The sequence below is a fragment of the Lipotes vexillifer genome, unplaced genomic scaffold (genome assembly GCF_000442215.2).
Source record: "Lipotes vexillifer unplaced genomic scaffold, Lipotes_vexillifer_v1.1 scaffold563, whole genome shotgun sequence".
NCBI lineage: Eukaryota > Metazoa > Chordata > Mammalia > Artiodactyla > Lipotidae > Lipotes > Lipotes vexillifer.
Window position 1 is genome coordinate 798,879 of NW_006769542.1, and position 19,858 is coordinate 818,736.

The 19,858-nt window shown below is 36.4% G+C and overlaps 1 protein-coding gene across 1 annotated transcript in view; it reads right to left on the reverse strand.

Moving 5' to 3' along the window:
* RNF180 (ring finger protein 180) overlaps positions 1 to 19,858 on the reverse strand; it is a 279,926-nt gene that overhangs the window by 215,575 nt on the left and 44,493 nt on the right. Inside the window, exons 3-4 of the mRNA XM_007445646.1 lie at positions 4,796 to 4,891; positions 2,230 to 3,186 (exon numbers count right to left, since the gene is read on the reverse strand). Coding sequence (XP_007445708.1) covers positions 2,230 to 3,186; positions 4,796 to 4,891 — 1,053 coding nt within the window. The remainder of the gene's footprint in view (positions 1 to 2,229; positions 3,187 to 4,795; positions 4,892 to 19,858) is intronic.

The following is a 19,858-nucleotide window of genomic DNA, read 5'->3' on the forward strand; positions in this document are numbered from 1 at the left end:
TTTCCCCAAAGTAGATGCTCAATTAACATTTGCTGATCAAAAACACTGAAAACTGGCTGTAGTGTCTGCTTTAACAATAATCTCATTTACATCCCTAAGCTTCAAAAATTTAAGTAACTTTTTGTAGCATCATTAACATTTTCTATCATGGTATCTGCCACAGAAAGTTGTCTAGTTTACACACAAAAAAATTTAAAATGTCAAATGAAAGTCAGAAATCTAGATATCCCAACCAATTATTTTAAACTTTAAAAAGATTACCATTAATAATAGGTAACTTTTTCTTTATATCTTGTATGCATATCTTTCTCATTAAAAAAGGGGCAGGATCTGTTTTGAAGTCATTACCCAAAGGCATGATATACAAAACAGATATCTGATATCTGTTTTAGAATCAACTAATCTTTATTAAACATTAAACGAGCCGAATAGCTAAGCCATTAATTTTTCTCGAATATCAACTCTTCCTAGGATTTATCCTTTTCCTTGAATTAGTAAAACTACTAAAAATTCTTCCTTCTGACTCAAACCACAGTGTGTATTCACACTGTGAATTCATGTCATTTCTATGCTGCTACCTGTTTTTAGATTTTCTTTGCTAAGGACACATTGGGCATTTGTTTGCCTGTAGCTCCTGTGCAATCAACCAAACCATATCATTCCTGTACTAACCCGTCATAGGTCTGACTAAGACTCATTCACTTTGATCAGTTAGCTAAGCAGATTGGTTAAATCACATGTGTGTGAATGAATAAAAGAAACCTTATCAAAAAAAAAAAGGACCGTTAATTTTGGTCTTACTTTGCTTTCAACCGTGTGAAAAAGAGTGTTCCTATGCTAGAAAATGATTAAAAATATAACAGGTTTTCAGAAGTACCTAGCCTAAGAATTATACACATTTTGAAAATTGTAAAAATGTTATTTGCATATTTACAGCACAGAACAAGTATAATTTTCATACTTCTTTGAACTCTCTATTTGTTCAGAGAATTATTTTAGAACCCTCCACATTGTTTTTAAGGTATTTGTTCTGTTCACTTAACATAACATATGATCATCTCCAATTTATCTAGGTTTAAGTCAAATTTTCAATAAAATTTTTGAATTTTATAGCTTTGATAAGTTAAACTACAAAGTATATTATAATGGTGCTAAAACATATTCTTTTTTACATCCTACAGTATATGCTTTGATGTCACATTACACCATCACTTGCAAAGAAAACAAATTGAAATGCTTTTGTCAGAAACCAGTCAAAAATACAAAAACAATTATTTATACTATCTAACCAAAAGATGAAAAATACCTAATATGATTGAAGCACTTAATGCAGTAATTTTATTTTATTCAGTCCATGACTAGGATCATAAACAATAATGAGTTTACTTAACTAAGAATGAACTATTATGTAAAGTTGTAGCTTTCTGTATTTTAGCTCTGAGGACACTGTTAATATTCAATATACTAATTAATAAGAACTGCTATCTATTATGACCAAATAATGAAGGCAATTTGCAAAAATAGTTTATACAGAAATAAGCTGGTCCTCAAACTTCTAAATTTTCATAAGTACCTCATCCACTGGTTTTAACTGGTTTCCCCAGTGCCTAATATTGGTTTCCTTCACATACCCCACCCCTGAACATATCATTATAGGTATAGGAGTTCAAACCACAGAGAAACACCCTCTCCTATAAAATTACAGTAAGGGTCAATTATCCTTTAGATAATTTTCACAATTTAGCACAGTTAACCATATCTGGCTCATGTGGGCACATAATTAAACAGGGCTGCTTGAAAATATCCATTTAAACTAAATGTAATGAAAGTGAATGAATTTGTCACTACATTGGATTTACTTTGGGAAATATTTTTGTTTCAATTTAACCTGAAAAAACAGCACTGCAAAACAATCCCAACATGAATATATTTAAAATGTGTATGAAAACCTAGTCTCAATATCATGAGATGAATGTTCCTACAAAATATTAGCAAAATTGGGAAAAACTTCACAAAAGGGCATTTTCTGAACATGTGTAAGCACAGAGACATGGTTATACATGTCAGTTATAATAGAGCTACATGATCATTAAGTTCACCTGGGAGAAATGTCATTTCAAACATCACTCAAATCAAGTTTTTATAATATAGGTAATTCAAAGTTAGCTCCTCTCCCCAAAGCCTGACATTTATAATACAGAATTTTTAGTAAACTCTTTTAAAAATTACCTGCTTCTGCAGCCATCTTTCATGCCTTCGTTGTTTCCGTCTCAGATTCTTCAGCTTGCTCTTTTCTCTCTTATTGAGCCTCTGATTAATGGAACCCAATGAAAAACTGCCTGAGTGCAGGAAGTCCAGAGGAGAGAGGTGCTCTTCCTGGTCTGGGGCCTCCAGTGTGCTCCTGCCAGCTGAGGGCAGGTCCATCAGGAAAGTCAGATTGTTAGAACTAGCATGGCCAGAGTACACTGCAGAAGCTTCTAGACCACACTGAAATTCTCCTCCTCTTTGTGTCTGAGTCTCACGGGGAGTCACTGAAAATCTTTGCAGCAGCATATTAGGATCAAAACTGGGTGAAATCTGAAAGGAACGGTTATTTTTACTCAATTCTAAAGGCAAGCCCGAAAGGTCAATAGGCTGCGTTTCATTTAGCCTGGGATACACAGTAGTCTTACTATGGATTTCATATAAAGTGGGTAATAAAGTCAGTTTCTCACTGATGTCCAGATCCAAGCTATGTGATTTTCTATGAAAAGCTTTTGTAGTGTATCTGCCAGTCACAAGCTGCGGAACAAAAAGCTGACATTTTGGATCTGCTTTGAAGAGCAGTTTTTCGTTCTTCGTCTTGAAATATGTTGACCGTACCTCCAGGCAGAGTGCTTCCGTTAATCTTCCAGGACCATTATTATTTTGGGCCATGTTTAAAAGCCCGTGATTTCTGTTTTTGGAGGCGTCACCTGTCAGCAGAGTTTCCTTGTCACAACCTGACTGAACTCTAGGATGTGACAAGTATTTCAGCGAGGGTCTCATTAGTCGGCCTGACCATGTTGGCTGATAATCGGTCCGGCTTTTGGAGAGATGTACAGCTGCAAGCTGGCCACAGGAACATTTTGGAGTGCTGACAAAATTAAAGCCCCCTAAACGGGCCCCACAGAAAGGGCAATTCAGTTTTCCAACTGTCCACTGGGCCTACAGGTAATAAAGGAAAATAAAAACAATTCTTTCTTTGTAAAGTAACCAAAGAATGTGAGCTGTTTTTTTGTTTGTGGTTTTGTTTGTTTGTTTTTTAAAGCCGACCACATGAAAGTTTTCTATGCCACAGAAAAGGCCAGCATTCTGTTTTCTGATTAGTAGACAGAACAGTCTACTAGATGGAAACAAGCCTTCCAGAGATAAGAAGCTCCAAAGGTCTAGAATGATAACATATTGCACATCACACCCATCTAAATGATACTCCTAAGAATTCTAAGAGTCTCTTAAACAATAGGCTGAATATGGATACAGTGTGAACTAATGAAAAGAAAAATACACTATGGAACCAGGAAGCAAATCAGTCTACAGAGCTTAATTTGCAAGTAAAATCTCACAGAAAAGTGTCTGTTTTGATACACTTCTTGCATACCAAGCACTCTGGGAGGGAACTTTACCCAACCAACAGAATAAAGCTCTTCCTGCCTTTTTACATACAACCAAAAGATATTGGTTGCATACATCAGTTACTTCATTTTCTATACTCAGATTACAAATTAATAATGAACTAACTTAAAGTTATCTTTTCAACAGAGATAGTAGGACATCTACAGTGTCCTAATACATTTTCTAAAGTTCAGGACACTAATAAGCAGTGCACTGGCATTTTCCCAGGAAATCATTACAATGTGAGAATGGATGCAAGGGATATCTAGCTAATGTTACTTCTTTAACAAAAAAAAGTAAGTTAGTCAGTGGAGAAAGGCAACTATATTGTTCCAAAAATCATATTACTTATACTTTTCTAATACTTAGCTGTTTTGAATTATGAGATTAATAATGATGCCACACTGACAAGATGAATTCCTATTCATAATATTTCATTAAGGATCCTTAAAAGTGGGGTTTTTTGATACTGATTGTGCCAATAAGAGTCATTAATTTTCCAGTTTATTTTACATTTGTGTAATGAGACACATAGGATATTTCATTCACTCAATAGGTACTGTTCTAGGTGCTGAGGATATAGTACCTAATGAACAAAATATAAAACCTTCTGACTTCATGGAGTTTATATGCTAGTAGAGGAGCTAGGTAACTAACAAGATCAGTAAGCCCTTTGTGTGTGTGTGTATATATATGCATATGTGGATATGCGTATGAATGTGTATAATAATTTATATGTCATATATACTTAAGCATATTTAAAGTTCTATATATCACTTATAATGTGTGTGTAAAACACAGATAGGTATATAAAGTAGAGAAGGGAGAAAGGAAGTGTTGAGAGTGGTAACAGTGGGGAGAGGCAGCTGATAGATTGGCCAGGCAATGCCTCACTGAGAATAAAGACCTAAGGAAATGAAGAAACAGGTGAGTAGTTGTGGGAAGAGAATTCAAAGAAGGGGAAATACCAAGTGCAAAGTCTGAGGTATAAAAGTACTCAGAGCACTCCAGTAATAATGAAGAAACCAGTAAGCATAATCAAGTTACACACCCTTTCATGTCTCTTGAAACAATGCATCCAAGAAAAATAGCTCTAAAACGAGGATGAAAACTTTCTGAAGGTAGTATATTCCTAATTTTACTCAGAAACTATGGAACTTACTTTTTGTATTAGGCAGTGTATCCATTCTGGAAGGGCTTCTATATCCATATGCCACACATGACAAATATTTTGATCATCAGCTGAATCATGTCTATCCTGTTATATCAAAATGCATATTAGTCATGACTAGTTCAGAATTTATTACACAAAATTCATATTTGAGTAAAACACAAAAAAATACTTTCAATTTTAGATAGGAAGGAAATACATGCTGCCCTCCTCTCCTTACTCCCATTGCCAAAGAGACAAACCCAGAAAGAAAAGGTGTTTTTTTCAGGCAATAGCCACGTTTAAATTGACCAAAAAAAAAAAAAAAGATTCCTCCATTTCATTGAGTTCATCAAATTAAATTTGAAATTGAGCAGAAAGTTACTGAATGGACAAATCTGGTGCCCTATTTTTTTCTGTGTGTGAGTAAAAATACTACTATTCATGACAACTTTCCCCAGCCTTCAATCTCTGATTCTGTCTGGATTCTAATGACAGAATAAAGGAGTTGCTGTATTCTCTATCAAGATGCTCAAGAAAAGTTTAAGAGAATGGGAGAAGAGGAATAATTGTACAGGAAGCTAGAAAGGTTCTGACTAAATTTCAGCTGTGTAAGTACAACAAAAATTTCAAAAAGAGACAATTTTAGCCTTTTGAAGTAGATTTGTAGAAATAAATGTGATATATAGTTGAGACACGATGACTTCTCAACATGTCAAAAAAATTCAGGGCAGGCCAGGGTGAAGATATGTGGTTCTTTACTACCTCTATGACCGTAGGGCAGCTGCTTTACCTCTCTGACTCTCAGTTTCTTTTCCCCTAAAACACTGCTACATAACTGCTCAGGTCCCTTCTGGGTCTACAGAATTTCATTCTGTGAAATGACAGAAAGGGCTGATTGACAAGAACAGCACAAGGGTAGGCTCCTGTCCACATATCCATTCTCAGGATCAGATTTTAAACAGAAGTAGCTCTGCAAGTTGCCAAAGAATAGTTCTCTTTTATATTTCCAAAGTGGTTGCACTACTAGTTACTATAATCAGGTTACAACAAAGTAACAAACAACAAGGAAATTATTAAGCATGACTTAGAAGTTTGTATTCACAGTGCTATGAATGAAAAAGGACTGAATCTCTTTAAGATATTTTCACTGAATAATCTACATTAGATTGTGACTTAGAGCCAGGATCACCCAGAATTTTTGTTTAATATCCCAAGATGGTTCCTCTGGACCTTACATCATTTTTCTCCTCCATCAGTAGATCTTAAGGTACTAAATTGTTGCCCAGTGTAGACAAAAAGTTTCAGTGTAATTTATTTACATATTGGAAAGATCTATAAAGAAGTCATGTTAATCTAACTTTGGTCATGAGCCCAAAAAATCAAAATATAAATTAAAAGTGGAAGGGACTTGAGCTACTGTTATAGGTTAGATCACATTTCATTATTTTGTATATTGTATACAGCAGTATCTTATATGCCAAAATAATAATTAGTGCTAAACCAAATTCAAGATTATAACGGTGAAAGAAAACTTTTGTTAAAAGGTTTAAAAATTTCCAATTCTAATGTTTTAAAAATCTGCAACATGGGTTGAAAATATTTCAATGGCAAATAGAAAATCTGTTGGGAAGGGTTTATAGTTGCCCAAAGAGAAACTTTACAGTTTTATTCATGATGCCTAAACTCCAATTCTGGTTAACAAATGGAACTTCCCATGTCAATACAAGAATAATGAGGGCCAGGAAAGTACATGGCAATATGAAGAGGATATTACTGAACAGAAGTAAGGTTAGGAACAGAAGAGGAGATGCTAGCAATACTCTCTAGCTCAAACATCTTACTGCTCCCTAATACATGTCTATTCACAAGAGCGTTACGCAAACATACAAAGGTTTAATCTTAGTCTAGATTATGATAAAATGATAAAGAGAAAATTCAGGCAGAGAGAAATGTAATTCTTGGTTTCAAGATAGCAAAGTGAGTACATATTCCAGCCTATACTCCCTATCAAACCACAGAACCTACAAAAGATTTTTCAAAAAAAGGAATCAATAGATGAATGAGAAAATATGGATGGGGAGATTTCAATGGACCAAAAATTGTAAGGAACCTTTGAGAGATTAATGAGGGAAACAAGAGCATACTGTATTCAAGTACATAACAGATGAGAACAACACAAAGAATGGCCCATGCCAAAGTTGTGGAAAATAGAAGCAAAAAAGGGCCCTGGGCAACTATTAGGGGTGGATGTGAAGTCTGTCTGTCTCCAGGCAAGAGGAGTACTTGGGGCAGAGAGAAATAGGTCAACATTTCTGAAAATGTGGCTGGAAAGGCCTGGAAAAAAAATGGAAAGCATTTGCAATATGTCCAGAAGATGAGCTACTGAGGACCAATCGCTATTCTTGCTGAAAATATTACCATATAAAAATATTACATTATTTAATATATTAACTATATCAACATATAAAGAATATGAAATAGATTTGTTTTAATAATAAGGTACACCTCTAACACACACTGTTTTTTTTTAAACCAAGTGAAAGAGAACTAAATATACTCTGAATTACGATACTAAAAGCATATACAACCTAAAGAAAACCAATATTACAACTTTTCTATGGAAACATACATATATAAATGGATAGAAAAGGTACCTTACAGGCTGTGTACCAAGTTGATATTATTGGCTAGATTTGAAGAACGAAAGAAGCCTAAGATTAGGAAATTTACTAAAAGGAAACTAACTTTTCCATAATTGTTTTAATGGGAGAATATATTAAATTACACTTATATAATAAAATATTTATTTAAAAATTGATGTAAATAAAAATAAAATATATTGATTACTTCTAGTTCTGGTAATACTGGAGTAAGTGGTATTAGACATGCTCTCACTATTAAAACTAGGCAAAATATATTAAAGTATTATTTTAAGACATTAGACAAAAGAAAGCACAGGACTGTGATCCCTCAGAGAAGGAAAATAAATGAGGTAAGCCTAAAAATAACCATAGATTTCTGCCTGGGGGAACTTTTAGAACCTTGGTGTGGGGAGGAGGAACCCAATTAGTGTACAGCAGCCTTGATGATTTAAGATGGAGCTCAGAGTCTGTAGAGGCTAAATAGCTAGAATTTGCAAGACACTGTACTGGCAAGGAGAGGCCTATAAATAGAAAAAAAGTTCCAAAAGTCTGTATAGTGATTCCTCTAAATTTCTGGTTGAATACCAATATGGACATATGTAGGGTGAGATATCAGAGAACCAGATAAAGAAAATTTACCAAGGAAAAGACATCTTCTAGTGAGCTGTAAATATAACTATTCACACAGCGCTCACAACAAGGCTGGGAAGATGTTCAAGTTCCAAGCAGCCAGAGTAGAAAGATCTCAATGAACTTATGGGGTCTTTAGGAGAGATTCCAGAAGAGTTCTGCCTTAAAAGTAGGGCTAAATTAGCCCAAGAGTAAAGGGTACTAAAAAGCAACCCTAACAAAGCTTAAAAATAAGCCTCCAAAGAATGAAGTTCAATCACAAATAACTTATATGCCTGCTAAAACACCCTTTAAAGGAAGACAATAATATCCAGACACTCAATAATGTTAAATCTAAATGTCCAACCTACAAGAAAAATTACTAGGTATGTACAAAAAACCCCACAAAAACCAAACATGTGACCCACAACCAGGAGAAAAATTGATCAATAGAAATATACCCCCCCAAAAGTGGATATTATTGCATAAACAGACATTAAACCAGCTATGACAAATATTTTCAAGTATTAAAAGAAAAACATGAGTATAATGAAAAGATAAATTGTCTTAATAACAAATGAATGATATATCTAGAGAAAAAACTTTTCTGAAATTAAAAATTTCACTTAACTGCAAATTAGATACTGCAGAAGAAAACCTGAACATATAAAATAAAAAATAATGCAAAAACCTAGCATAGAAAGAAAAAAAATGTGGAAAACAATGAGCAAAATCTCAGTGACTTTTGGGAAACATCAAATAGTCTAACATACATGTAAATGGAGAAAAGACGGGACAACAGAATAAATCATGGCCAAATCTTCCAAAGGCCTATAGATTCAAGAAGCTCAGGGATCCTCAAACAGTGTAAACACAAAGGAAACCATGGCTCTTAATAAAATTGCTGAAATTCAATGACAAAAGAATGCATCAAGAAAAACAAGGTATCTTACAAACAGGAGAAAAAAGATAACAATGACTTTTGGAATTCCACTTAGGGCCACGAAGGAATAGGAGTTCAGAACTAACTTCCTACCACAAACAACTAGGAAACTGGACAAAATGTAACAAACAACTATTTTCAAACAGTGGGACAACAGGCAGTAAAATACTGACTTCTGAGAGAAATAAATTAATTGAGTCTACAATTATCCAGACTTTCCTCCTGGAGACAATTAACAGAGTACAGTACACATGAAGAAGGAACCCCAACAAAGTCTGGTCAACTTTCTGACTTGAGGAAACAAGAATCAGATTTTTTGGAGCTTAAGGCAAACTAAAATCTGCAGGACACAGTGTACCCAAGAGAAAGATTTTTTTAAAGTTCCAGAAATTTGTATATGGTTTCCCCTTGAGTCTTTGATCAAAGTCCAATATGGTGATGCTTAGAGCAAAACTCCAGGAGACTGTGCTAAAAACACCTGTACAGGGGAAAGAACAATTAGAGAGGCTATAAGCCAAATAATTCCAAGAGCTCACACAGGGCCAGGAAACATTATGTTCCAACCAGCCTGATGGAAAAAGAAGCATTAAATAATGAAGCATTCAGTAGTGACCCAAAGGGTCATTCCATAAAAGTGGGACTAAATTAGCCTTAGAATAAGGACTACTCTAAACCTGCCCTAAAGAACCTAAAAATAAGCTTCTAAATTATCAAAATTATCTAAAAACAAGTATTAGGCAGTACAAAAGCCTTTAAAGGAATAAGACAAATACTCCACAATAAAGACTACTCTAAACCTGCCCTAAAGAACCTAAAACTAAGCTTCTAAATTATCAAAATTATCTAAAAACAAGTATTAGGCAGAACAAAATACAAACGCCTTTAAAGGAATAAAACAAAGTATAACACTCCACAACATGAAATTTACAGTGTTTGGTATCCAAACAAAAATCCAACATGGTACAGGCCTGGGGGAGAGGAATAGCAGCCACTGAGGGAAATGGATAAAACTCTATCCAGATCCTTTCTCCCTGTCTCTCCAACAAAACAAAAGCCTTAAACTACTAGTGGAAGGACAATACACATTGTGACCCTTAGAGCACTGATGAACAGCAACAACAAAACCCTCAAATCCCTGAGAGTGGCAGAAACACAATGCTGGACGCAAAACTATAACTGAAAGGGACAGGAGCACTGAGATGGCCATACCCCTAAGATCCAAAAATGCAGTGCCTGAGGTAGTCAGGAAAGGAAGATGGATGTAAAGTAGGGGACAGAAAGGAAAAGATGGTACTGATGAGCATGAACTGAAACTCATGTCAGTTTCACTGTCTCTGATCTTGATTATGTGGGTATATATCAGAGAAACTAGAATGCTTCATTACAGAGCTAAATATACATCTATTGACCCAGGAGGTAGAGTCTGAACTAGGATCCAGGGGAAGGCAGAGAAGTTACAGGCTTGTTGAAGTTGCTGTCCCTCTTCAACAAGGCAAGCCAGCATAATAAAACTATGGGGATAGAGAAGAGATCAGTAATTGTCAGGGTTGGGTGATGGAGGAAAGGACTGAATATGAAGGGTGAGCATGAGAGAATTTAGGGAATAATGTAACTGTTCTGTATCTTGATTGTAGTTATGTATAATCAACCCTATTCATTTGTTTAAACCCAGGGAACTGTATACCAAAGAGTAATTTTACTGTATAAAAAATTTTATAAATGAAGGTGAAATAAAGACTTTTCCATAGGAACAAATCCTGAAAGAATTTATCATCAAGAAACTTGAACTATAAGACATGGAAAAGGAAGTTCTTCAGGTACAAGAAAAATTTCATCAAATGAAACTTGGATCAACACAACTGAGTAAAGTGATCCTCAAATGGTAAATGTAAAATTTATTTTTTTCTTTTTAATTTTCTTTAAAGGACAGCTTGTTTGTTAAAGCAGTTTGTTAAAAATATATTGTGGAGTTTTAAAAGCAAAAATAAAATATCTGAAGACAACAAAAGGAAATGAGAAATGAAAGCATACTGAGTAAGATTCTCACTCTATATGTGGTATGGCATAATATAATTTAAAGGAAGACTTTGATAAATTACGGATGCATATTGTAAACCAAAGATCAACCACTAAGGGAAAAACAGTACCCTAAAAAGTCAACAGACATAAAAGGAATCCTGAAAATAACTTAATCAAAAAATGCAGTAAAAGAAAAACAGAAAACAGAACATGAGACAAATAGGGAATAAATAAGATGTTACATTTAAGCGCAAACATATTTATACTCACATTAAATGTAATGATCTAAATACTCCAATTACAAATTGGAGGATATTAGACTGGATGACAAAGATCAAACTATACATCATATACAAGAAATTCATTTTTAATATAAAGGCACACATAGGTTTGGAATTTAAAGGATAAAAATTTTTATCATGCTAACATAAATCAAAGGAAAGCTAGAGTTGCTATATTAATATCAAAGTAGATTTCAGGGCAAGGAATATTGTCAGGGATAAAAAAGAAACTTTTCATAATTATAAAGGAGTCAATTCATGAGGAAGACAAAACAATTGTAAATATGTATTCACCGAATAGCAAATGTCAAAATACTTGAAGTAAAAGCTGACAGAACTTAAAAAGAAAATGGACAAACACATAATTATAGTTGGAAATTTCAGCATTTGTCTTATAAAGTTGTATTACAAGTAGACAGAAACTCAGTAAGAATATAGAACATCAGAGAGGGGGAAGATGGCGGAAGAGTAAGACGTGGATATCACCTTCCTACCTACAGATACACCAGAAATACATCTACAAGTGGAACAACTCCTACAGAACACCTACTGAATGGGGGCAGAAGATCTCAGACATCCCAAAAGGCAAGAAAGTCCCCACATACCTGGGTAGGGCAAAAGAAAAAAGAATAAAGAGAGACAAAAGGATAGGGACGGGACCTGCACCAGTGGGAGGGAACTGTGAAGGAGGAAAGGTTTCCACACACTAGAAGCCCCTTCGCGAGCGGAGACTGCGGGTGGCAGAGGGGGAATCTTCGGAGCGGCGGAGGAGAGCGCAGCCACACGGGTGTGGAGGGCAAAGCGGAGAGATTCCCGCACAGAGGATCGGTGCCGACCGGCACTCACCAGCCCGAGAGGCTTGTCTGCTCACCCGTCGGGGCAGGTGGGGCTGCAAGCTGAGGCTCAGGCTTTGGTCAGAGCGCAGGGAGAGGACTGGGGTTGGCAGCATGAACACAGCCTGCAGGGGGTTAGTGCACCACGGCTAGCCGGGAGGGAGTCCAGGGAAAAGTCTGGACCTGCCAAAGAGGCAAGAGACTTTTTCTTCCCCCTTTGTTTCCTGGTGCGCGAGGAGAGGGGATTAAGAGCGCTGCTTAAAGAAGCTCCAGAGAAGGGCGTGAGCCGCGGCTGACAGCGTGGACCCCAGGGATGGGCATGAGACACTAAGGCTGCTGCTGCCGCCACCAAGAAGCCTGTGTGCGAGCACAGGTCACTATCCACACACCCCTTTCGCAGAGCCTGTGTAGTCCGCCACTGCCAGGGTCCCAGGATCCAAGGACAACTTCCCCGGGAGAACGCACAGCACGCCTCAGGCTGGTGCAAATCATGTTGGCCTCTGCAGCTGCAGGCTCGCCCCGCACTCCGTGCCCCTCCCTCCCCCAGGGCCTGAGTGAGCCAGGGTCCCCGAAGCAATTACTCCTTTAACCCCATCCTGTCTGAGCGAAGAACAGACGCCCTCCGGCGACCTACACGCAGAGGTGGGGCCGAATCCAAAGCTGAACCCCAGGAGCTGTGCGAACAAAGAAGAGAAAGGGAAATCTCTCCCAGCAGCCTCAGAAGCAGCGGATTAAAGCTCCACAATCAACTTGATGTACCCTGCATCTGTGGAATACATGAATAGACAATGAATCATCCCAAATTGAGGAGGTGGACTTTGAGAGCAAGATTTATGATTTTCTCCTTTTCATCTTTTTGTGAGTGTATATGTGTACGCTTCTGTGTGAGATTTTGTCTGTATAGCTTTGCTTCCACCATTTGTCCTAGGGTTCTATCCATCAGTTTTTTTTTTTTTTAATTTTCTTAAATAATAATTTAATAACTCTATTTTATTTTACATTATCTTCACTCTTTCTTTCTTTCCTTCCTTCCCTCCTTTAGACAATGAATCATCGCAAATTGAGGAGGTGGACTTTGAGAGCAAGATTTATGATTTTCCCCTTTTCCTCTTTTTGTGAGTGTGTATGTGTACACTTCTGTGAGAGATTTTATCTGTATAGCTTTGCTTCCACCATTTGTCCTAGGGTTCTATCCATCCATGTTTATTTTTTAATTTTTTTCTTATTTTTTATTTTAATAACTTTATTATATTTTATCTTGCTTTATTTTACTTTATCTTCTTTCTTTCTTTTTTCCTTCCTTCCCACCTTCCTTCCTTCCTCCCTCCCTCCTTTTTCTTTCTTTTGCTTCTTTTTCTTTCTCTTTCTTTCTTTCTCTTTCTTTCTTTCTTTCTTTCTTTCGTTCTTTCGTTCTTTCGTTCTTTCCTTCCTTCCTTCCTCCCTCCCTCCCTTCCTTCCTTCTACTAATTCTTTTTTTCTACTTTTTCTCCCTTTTATTCTGAGCCGTGTGGATGAAAGGTTCTTGGTGCTGCAGCCAGGAGTCAGTGCCATGCCTCTGAGGTGGGAGAGCTAACTTCAGGACACTGGTCCACAAGAGAGCTCCCAGCTCCACATAATATCAAATGGTGAAAATCTCCCAGAGATCTCCATCTCAACACCAGCACCCAGCTTCACTCAACGACCAGAAAGCTATAGTGCTGGACACCCTATGCCAAACAACTAGCAAGACAGGAACACAACACCACCAACTAGCAGAGAGGCTGCCTAAAATCATAATAAGTCCACAAACACCCTAAAACACACCACCAGACGTGGACCTGCCCACCAGAAAGACAAGATCCAGCCTCATCCACCGGAACACAGGCACTAGTCCCCTCCACCAGAAAGCCTACACAACCCACTGAACCAACCTTAGCCACTGGGGACAGACACCAAAAACAACGGGAACTACGAACCTGCAGACTGCAAAAAGGAGACCCCAAACATAGTAAGATAAGCAAACTGAGAAGAAAAACACACAGCAGATGAAGGAGCAAGATAAAAACCCACCAGACCTAACAAATGAAGAGGATATAGGCAGTCTACTTGAAAAAGAATTCAGAATAATGATAGTGAAGATGATCCAAAATCTTGGAAACAGAATAGACAAAATGCAAGAAACATTTAACAGGGACCTAGAAGAACTAAAGATGAAACAAAGAATGATGAACAACACAATAAATGAAATTAAGAATACTCTAGATGGGATCAGTAGCAGAATAACTGAGGCAGAAGAACGGATAAGTGACCTGGAAGATAAAATAGTGGAAATAACTACTGCAGAGCAGAATAAAGAAAGAAGAATGAAAAGAACTGAGGACAGTCTCAGAGACCTCTGGGACAACATTAAACGCACCCACATTTGAATTATAGGGGTTCCAGAAGAAAAAGAGAAAAAGAAAGGGACTGAGAAAATATTTGAAGAGATTATAGTTGAAAACTTCCCTCATATGGGAAAGGAAATAGTTAATCAAGTCCAGGAAGCACAAAAAGTCCCATAAAGGATAAATCCAAGGAAAAACACGCCAAGATACATATTAATCAAACTGCCAAAAATTAAATACAAAGAAAACATATTAAAAGCAGCAAGGGAAAAACAACAAATAACACACAAGGGAATCCCCATATGGTTAACAGCTGATCTTTCAGCAGAAACTCTGCAAGCCAGAAGGGACTGGCAGGACATATTTAAAGTGATGAAGAAGGAAAACCTGCAACCAAGATTACTCTACCCAGCAAGGATCTCATTCAGATTTGTTGAAGAAATTAAAACCTTTGCAGACAAGCAAAAGCTGAGAGACTTCAGCACCACCAAACCAGCTTCACAACAAATGCTAAAGGAACTTCTCTAGGCAGTAAACACAAGAGAAGGAAAAGACCTACAATCACGAACACAAAACAATTAAGAAAATGGGAATAGGAACATACATCTAGTTAATTACCTTAAATGTAAATGGACTAAATGCTCCCATCAAAAGACACAGATTGGCTGAATAGATAAAAAAACAAGACCCATATATATGCTGTCTACAAGAGACCCACTTCAGACCTAGAGACACATACAGACAAAGTAAGGGGATGGAAAAATATATTCCATGCAAATGGAAACCAAAAGAAAGCTGGAGTAGCAATTCTCATATCAGACAAAATAGACTTAAACAAAAAGACTATTAGAAGAGACAAAGAAGGACACTACATAATGATAAAGGGATTGAGCCAAGAAGAAGATATAACAATTGTAAATATTTATGCACCCAACATAGAAGCAACTCAATACATAAGGCAAATACTAACAACCATAAAAGGGGAAATCGACAGTAACACATTCATAGTAGGGGACTTTAACACCCCACTTTCACCAATGGACAGATCAACCAAATTGAAAATAAGGAAACACAAGCTTTAAATGATACATTAAACAACATGGACTTAATTGATATTTATAGGACATTCCATCCAAAAACAACAGAATACACATTTTTCTCAAGTGCTCATGGAACATTCTCCAGGAGAGATCATATCTTGGGTCACAAATCAAGCCTTGGTCAATTTAAAAATATTGAAATCGTATCAAGTATCTTTTCCGACCACAAAGCTCTGAGACTAGATATCAATTACAGGAAAAGAGCTGCAAAAATTACAAACACATGGAGGCTAAACAGTACACTACTTGATAACAAAGTGATCACTGAAGAAATCAAAGAGGAAATCAAAAAATACCTAGAAACAAATGACAATAGAGACACGACGACCGAAAACCTATGGGATGCAGCAAAAGCAGTTCTAAGAGGGAAGTTTATAGCAATACAATCCTACTTTAAGAAACAGGAAACATTTCAAATAAACAACCTAATCTTGCACCCAAAGCAATTAGAGAAAGAGGAACCAAAAAACCCAAAGTTAGCAGAAGGAAAGAAATCATAAAAGTCAGACCAGAAATAAATGAAAAAAAAATGAAGGAAACAATAGCAAAGATCAATAAAACTAAAAGCTGGTTCTTTGAGAAGATAAACAAATTGATAAACCGTTAGCCAGACTCATCAAGAAGAAAAGGGAGAAAACTCAAATCAACAGAATTAGAAATGAAAAAGAAGTAACAACTGACACTGCAGAAATACAAAAGATCATGAGAGATTACTACAAGCAACTCTATGCCAATAAAATGGACAACCTGGAAGAAATGGACAAATTTGTAGAAACTCACAACCATCCAAGACTGAACCAGGAAGAAATAGAAAATATGAACAGACCAATCACAAGCACTGAAATTGAAACTGTGATTAAAAATCTTCCAACAAACAAAAGCCCAGGACCAGATGGCTTCACAGGCGAATTCTATCAAACATTTAGAGAAGAGCTAACACCTATCCTTCTCAAACTCTTCCAAAATGTAGCATAGGGAGGAACACTCCCACACTCATTCTACAAGGCCACTATCACCTTGATACCAAAACCAGACAAGGATGTCACAAAGAAAGAAAACTACAGGCCGATATCACTGATGAACATAGATGCAAAAATCCTCAACAAAATACTAGCAAACAGAATCCAACAGCACATTAAAAGGATCATACACCATGATCAAGTGGGGTTTACTCCAGGAATGCAAGGATTCTTCAATATATGCAAAAACAATCAATGTGATAAACCATATTAACAAACTGAAGGAGAAAAACCATATGATCATCTCAATAGATGCAGAGAAAGCTTTCGACAAAATTCAACACCCATTTATGATAAAAACCCTGCAGAAAGTAGGCATAGAGGGAAATGTCCTCAACATAATAAAGGCCATATATGACAAACCCACAGCCAACATCGTCCTCAATGATGAAAAACTGAAAGCATTTCCACTAAGATCAGGAACAAGACAAGGTTGCCCACTTTCACCACTCTTATTCAACATAGGAAGTTTTAGCCACAGCAATCAGAGAAGAAAAGGAAATAAAAGGAATCCGAATTGGAAAAGAAGTAGTAAAGCTGTCACCGTTTGCAGATGACATGATACTATACATAGAGAATCCTAAAGATGCTACCAGAAAACTACTAGAGCTAATCAATGAATTTGGTAAAGTAGCAAGATAAAAATTAATGCACAGAAATCTCTGGCATTCCTATACACTAATGATGAAAAATCTGAAATGAAATCAAGAAAACACTCCCATCTACCATTGCAACAAAAAGAATAAAATATCTAGGAATAAACCTACCTAAGGAAGCAAAAGACCTGTATGCAGAAAATTATAAGACACTGATGAAAGAAATTAAAGATGATACAAATAGATGGAGAGATATACCATGTTCTTGGATTGGAAGAATCAACATTGTGAACATGACTCTACTACCCAAAGCAATCTACACAGTCAATGCAATCCTTATCAAACTACCACTGGCATTTTTCACAGAACTAGAACAGAAAATTTCACAATTTGTATGGAAACACAAAAGACCCCAAATAGCCAACGTAATCTTGAGAACGAAAAACGGAGCTGGAGGAATCAGGCTGCCTGACTTCAGACTATACTACAAAGCTACAGTAATCAAGACAGTATGGTACTGGCACAAAAACAGAAAGATAGATCAATGGAATAGGATAGAAAGCCCAGAGATAAACCCATGCACATATGGTCACCTTATCTTTGATAAAGGTGGCAGGAATATACAGTGGAGAAAGGACAGCCTCTTCAATAAGTGGTGCTGGGAAAATTGGACAGGTACATGTAAAAGTATGAGATTAGATCACTCCCTAACACCATACACAAAAATAAGCTCAAAATGGATTAAAGACCTAAATGTAAGGCCAGAAACTATCAAACTCTTAGAGGAAAACATAGGCAGAACACTCTATGACATAAATCACAGCAAGATCCTTCTTGACCCATCTCCTAGAGTAATGGAGATAAAAACAAAAATAAACAAATGGGACCTAATGAAACTTCAAAGCTTTTGCACAGCAAAGGAAACCATAAACAAGACCAAAAGACAGCCCTCAGAATGGGAGAAAATATTTGCAAATGAATCAACTGACAAAGGATTAATCTCTAAAATTTAATAAGCAGCTCATGCAGCTCGATAACAAAAAAAACAAACAACCCAATCCAAAAATTGGCAGAAGACCTAAACAGACATTTCCCCAAAGGAGATATACAGACTACCAACAAACAAGAAAGAATGCTCAACATCATTAATCATTAGAGAAATGCAAGTCGAAACTACAATGAGATATCATCTCACACCAGTCAGAATGGCCATCATCAAAAAATCTAGAAACAATAAATGCTGGAGAGGGTGTGGAGAAAAGGGAACACTCTTGCACTGCTGGTGGGAATGTGAATTGGTTCAGCCACTATGGAGAACAGTATGGAGGTTCCTTAAAAAACTACAAATAGAACTATCATATGACCCAGCAATCCCACTACTGGGCATATACCCTGAGAAAACCATAATTCAAAAAGAGTCATGTACCAAAATATTCACTGCAGCTCTATTTACAATAGCCAGGATATTTAAACAACCTAAGTGTCCATCATCGGATGAATGGATCAAGAAAATGTGGCACATATATACAATGGAATATTACTCAGCCATAAAAAGAAACGAAATTGAGCTATTTGTACTGAGGTGGATGGACCTAGTGTCTGTCATACAGAGTGAAGTAAGTCAGAAAGAGAAAGACAAATACCGTATGCTAACACATGTATATGGAATTTAAGAAAAAAAATGTCATGAAGAACCTAGGGGTAAGACAGGAATAAAGACACAGACCTAGTAGAGAATGGACTTGAGGATATGCAGAGGGGGGAAGGGTAAGCTGTGACAAAGCGAGAGAGAGTCATGGACATATATACATTACCAAATGTAAGGTAGATAGCTAGTGGGAAGCAGCCGCATAGCACAGGGATATCAGCTCAGTGCTTTGTGACCGCCTGGATGGCGGGGATAGGGAGGGTGGGAGGGAGATGCAAGAGAGAAGAGATATGTGAACATATGTATATGTATAACTGATTCACTTTGTTATAAAGCAGAAACTAACACACCATTGTAAAGCAATTATGCTCTAATAAAGATGTAAAAAAAAAAGAATATAGAACATTTAGACAACACCATCAATCAACTGACATTTGTGCAACACTATACCCAACAACACAGAATAGATATTTGTTTAAAATGCACATGGAATACGTTCCAAGAACGACCATTTGTTTGACCATTATTTAGATTTGAAAGGAATGAAGTAATGCCAAATGTGTTCTCTACTATAATGGAATTAAATTAGAAAACAATAGCAGAAAGATATCTGAAAAATCCCCAAGTACTTGGAAATTAAAAAACATACTTCTAAAGAACCTATGGGTCAAAGAAGAAATCACAAGAGAAATGAGAAAATACCTCAAATTGAATAAAAAGGAAAACACACATATTAAAATTTGTAGGATGCAGATAAAGAAGTGGTCATAGGATACTTTAGAGTATAAATATATTTGACAAAATAAAAGATTCAATGATCTAAGCTTCTTCCAACTTAGAAAGCTACAAGAAGAGCAAATTAAGACTAAAATAAACAGAAAGAAAATAATGTATATCAGAAATAAATAAAATAGTAGACAAACAATGAAACTGAAAGATATTAAAGAAAGATAAAACATGACCAATATTTGGGAAAAGGAGAGACATGATTATAGAATCAATGACATTTAAACAATAAT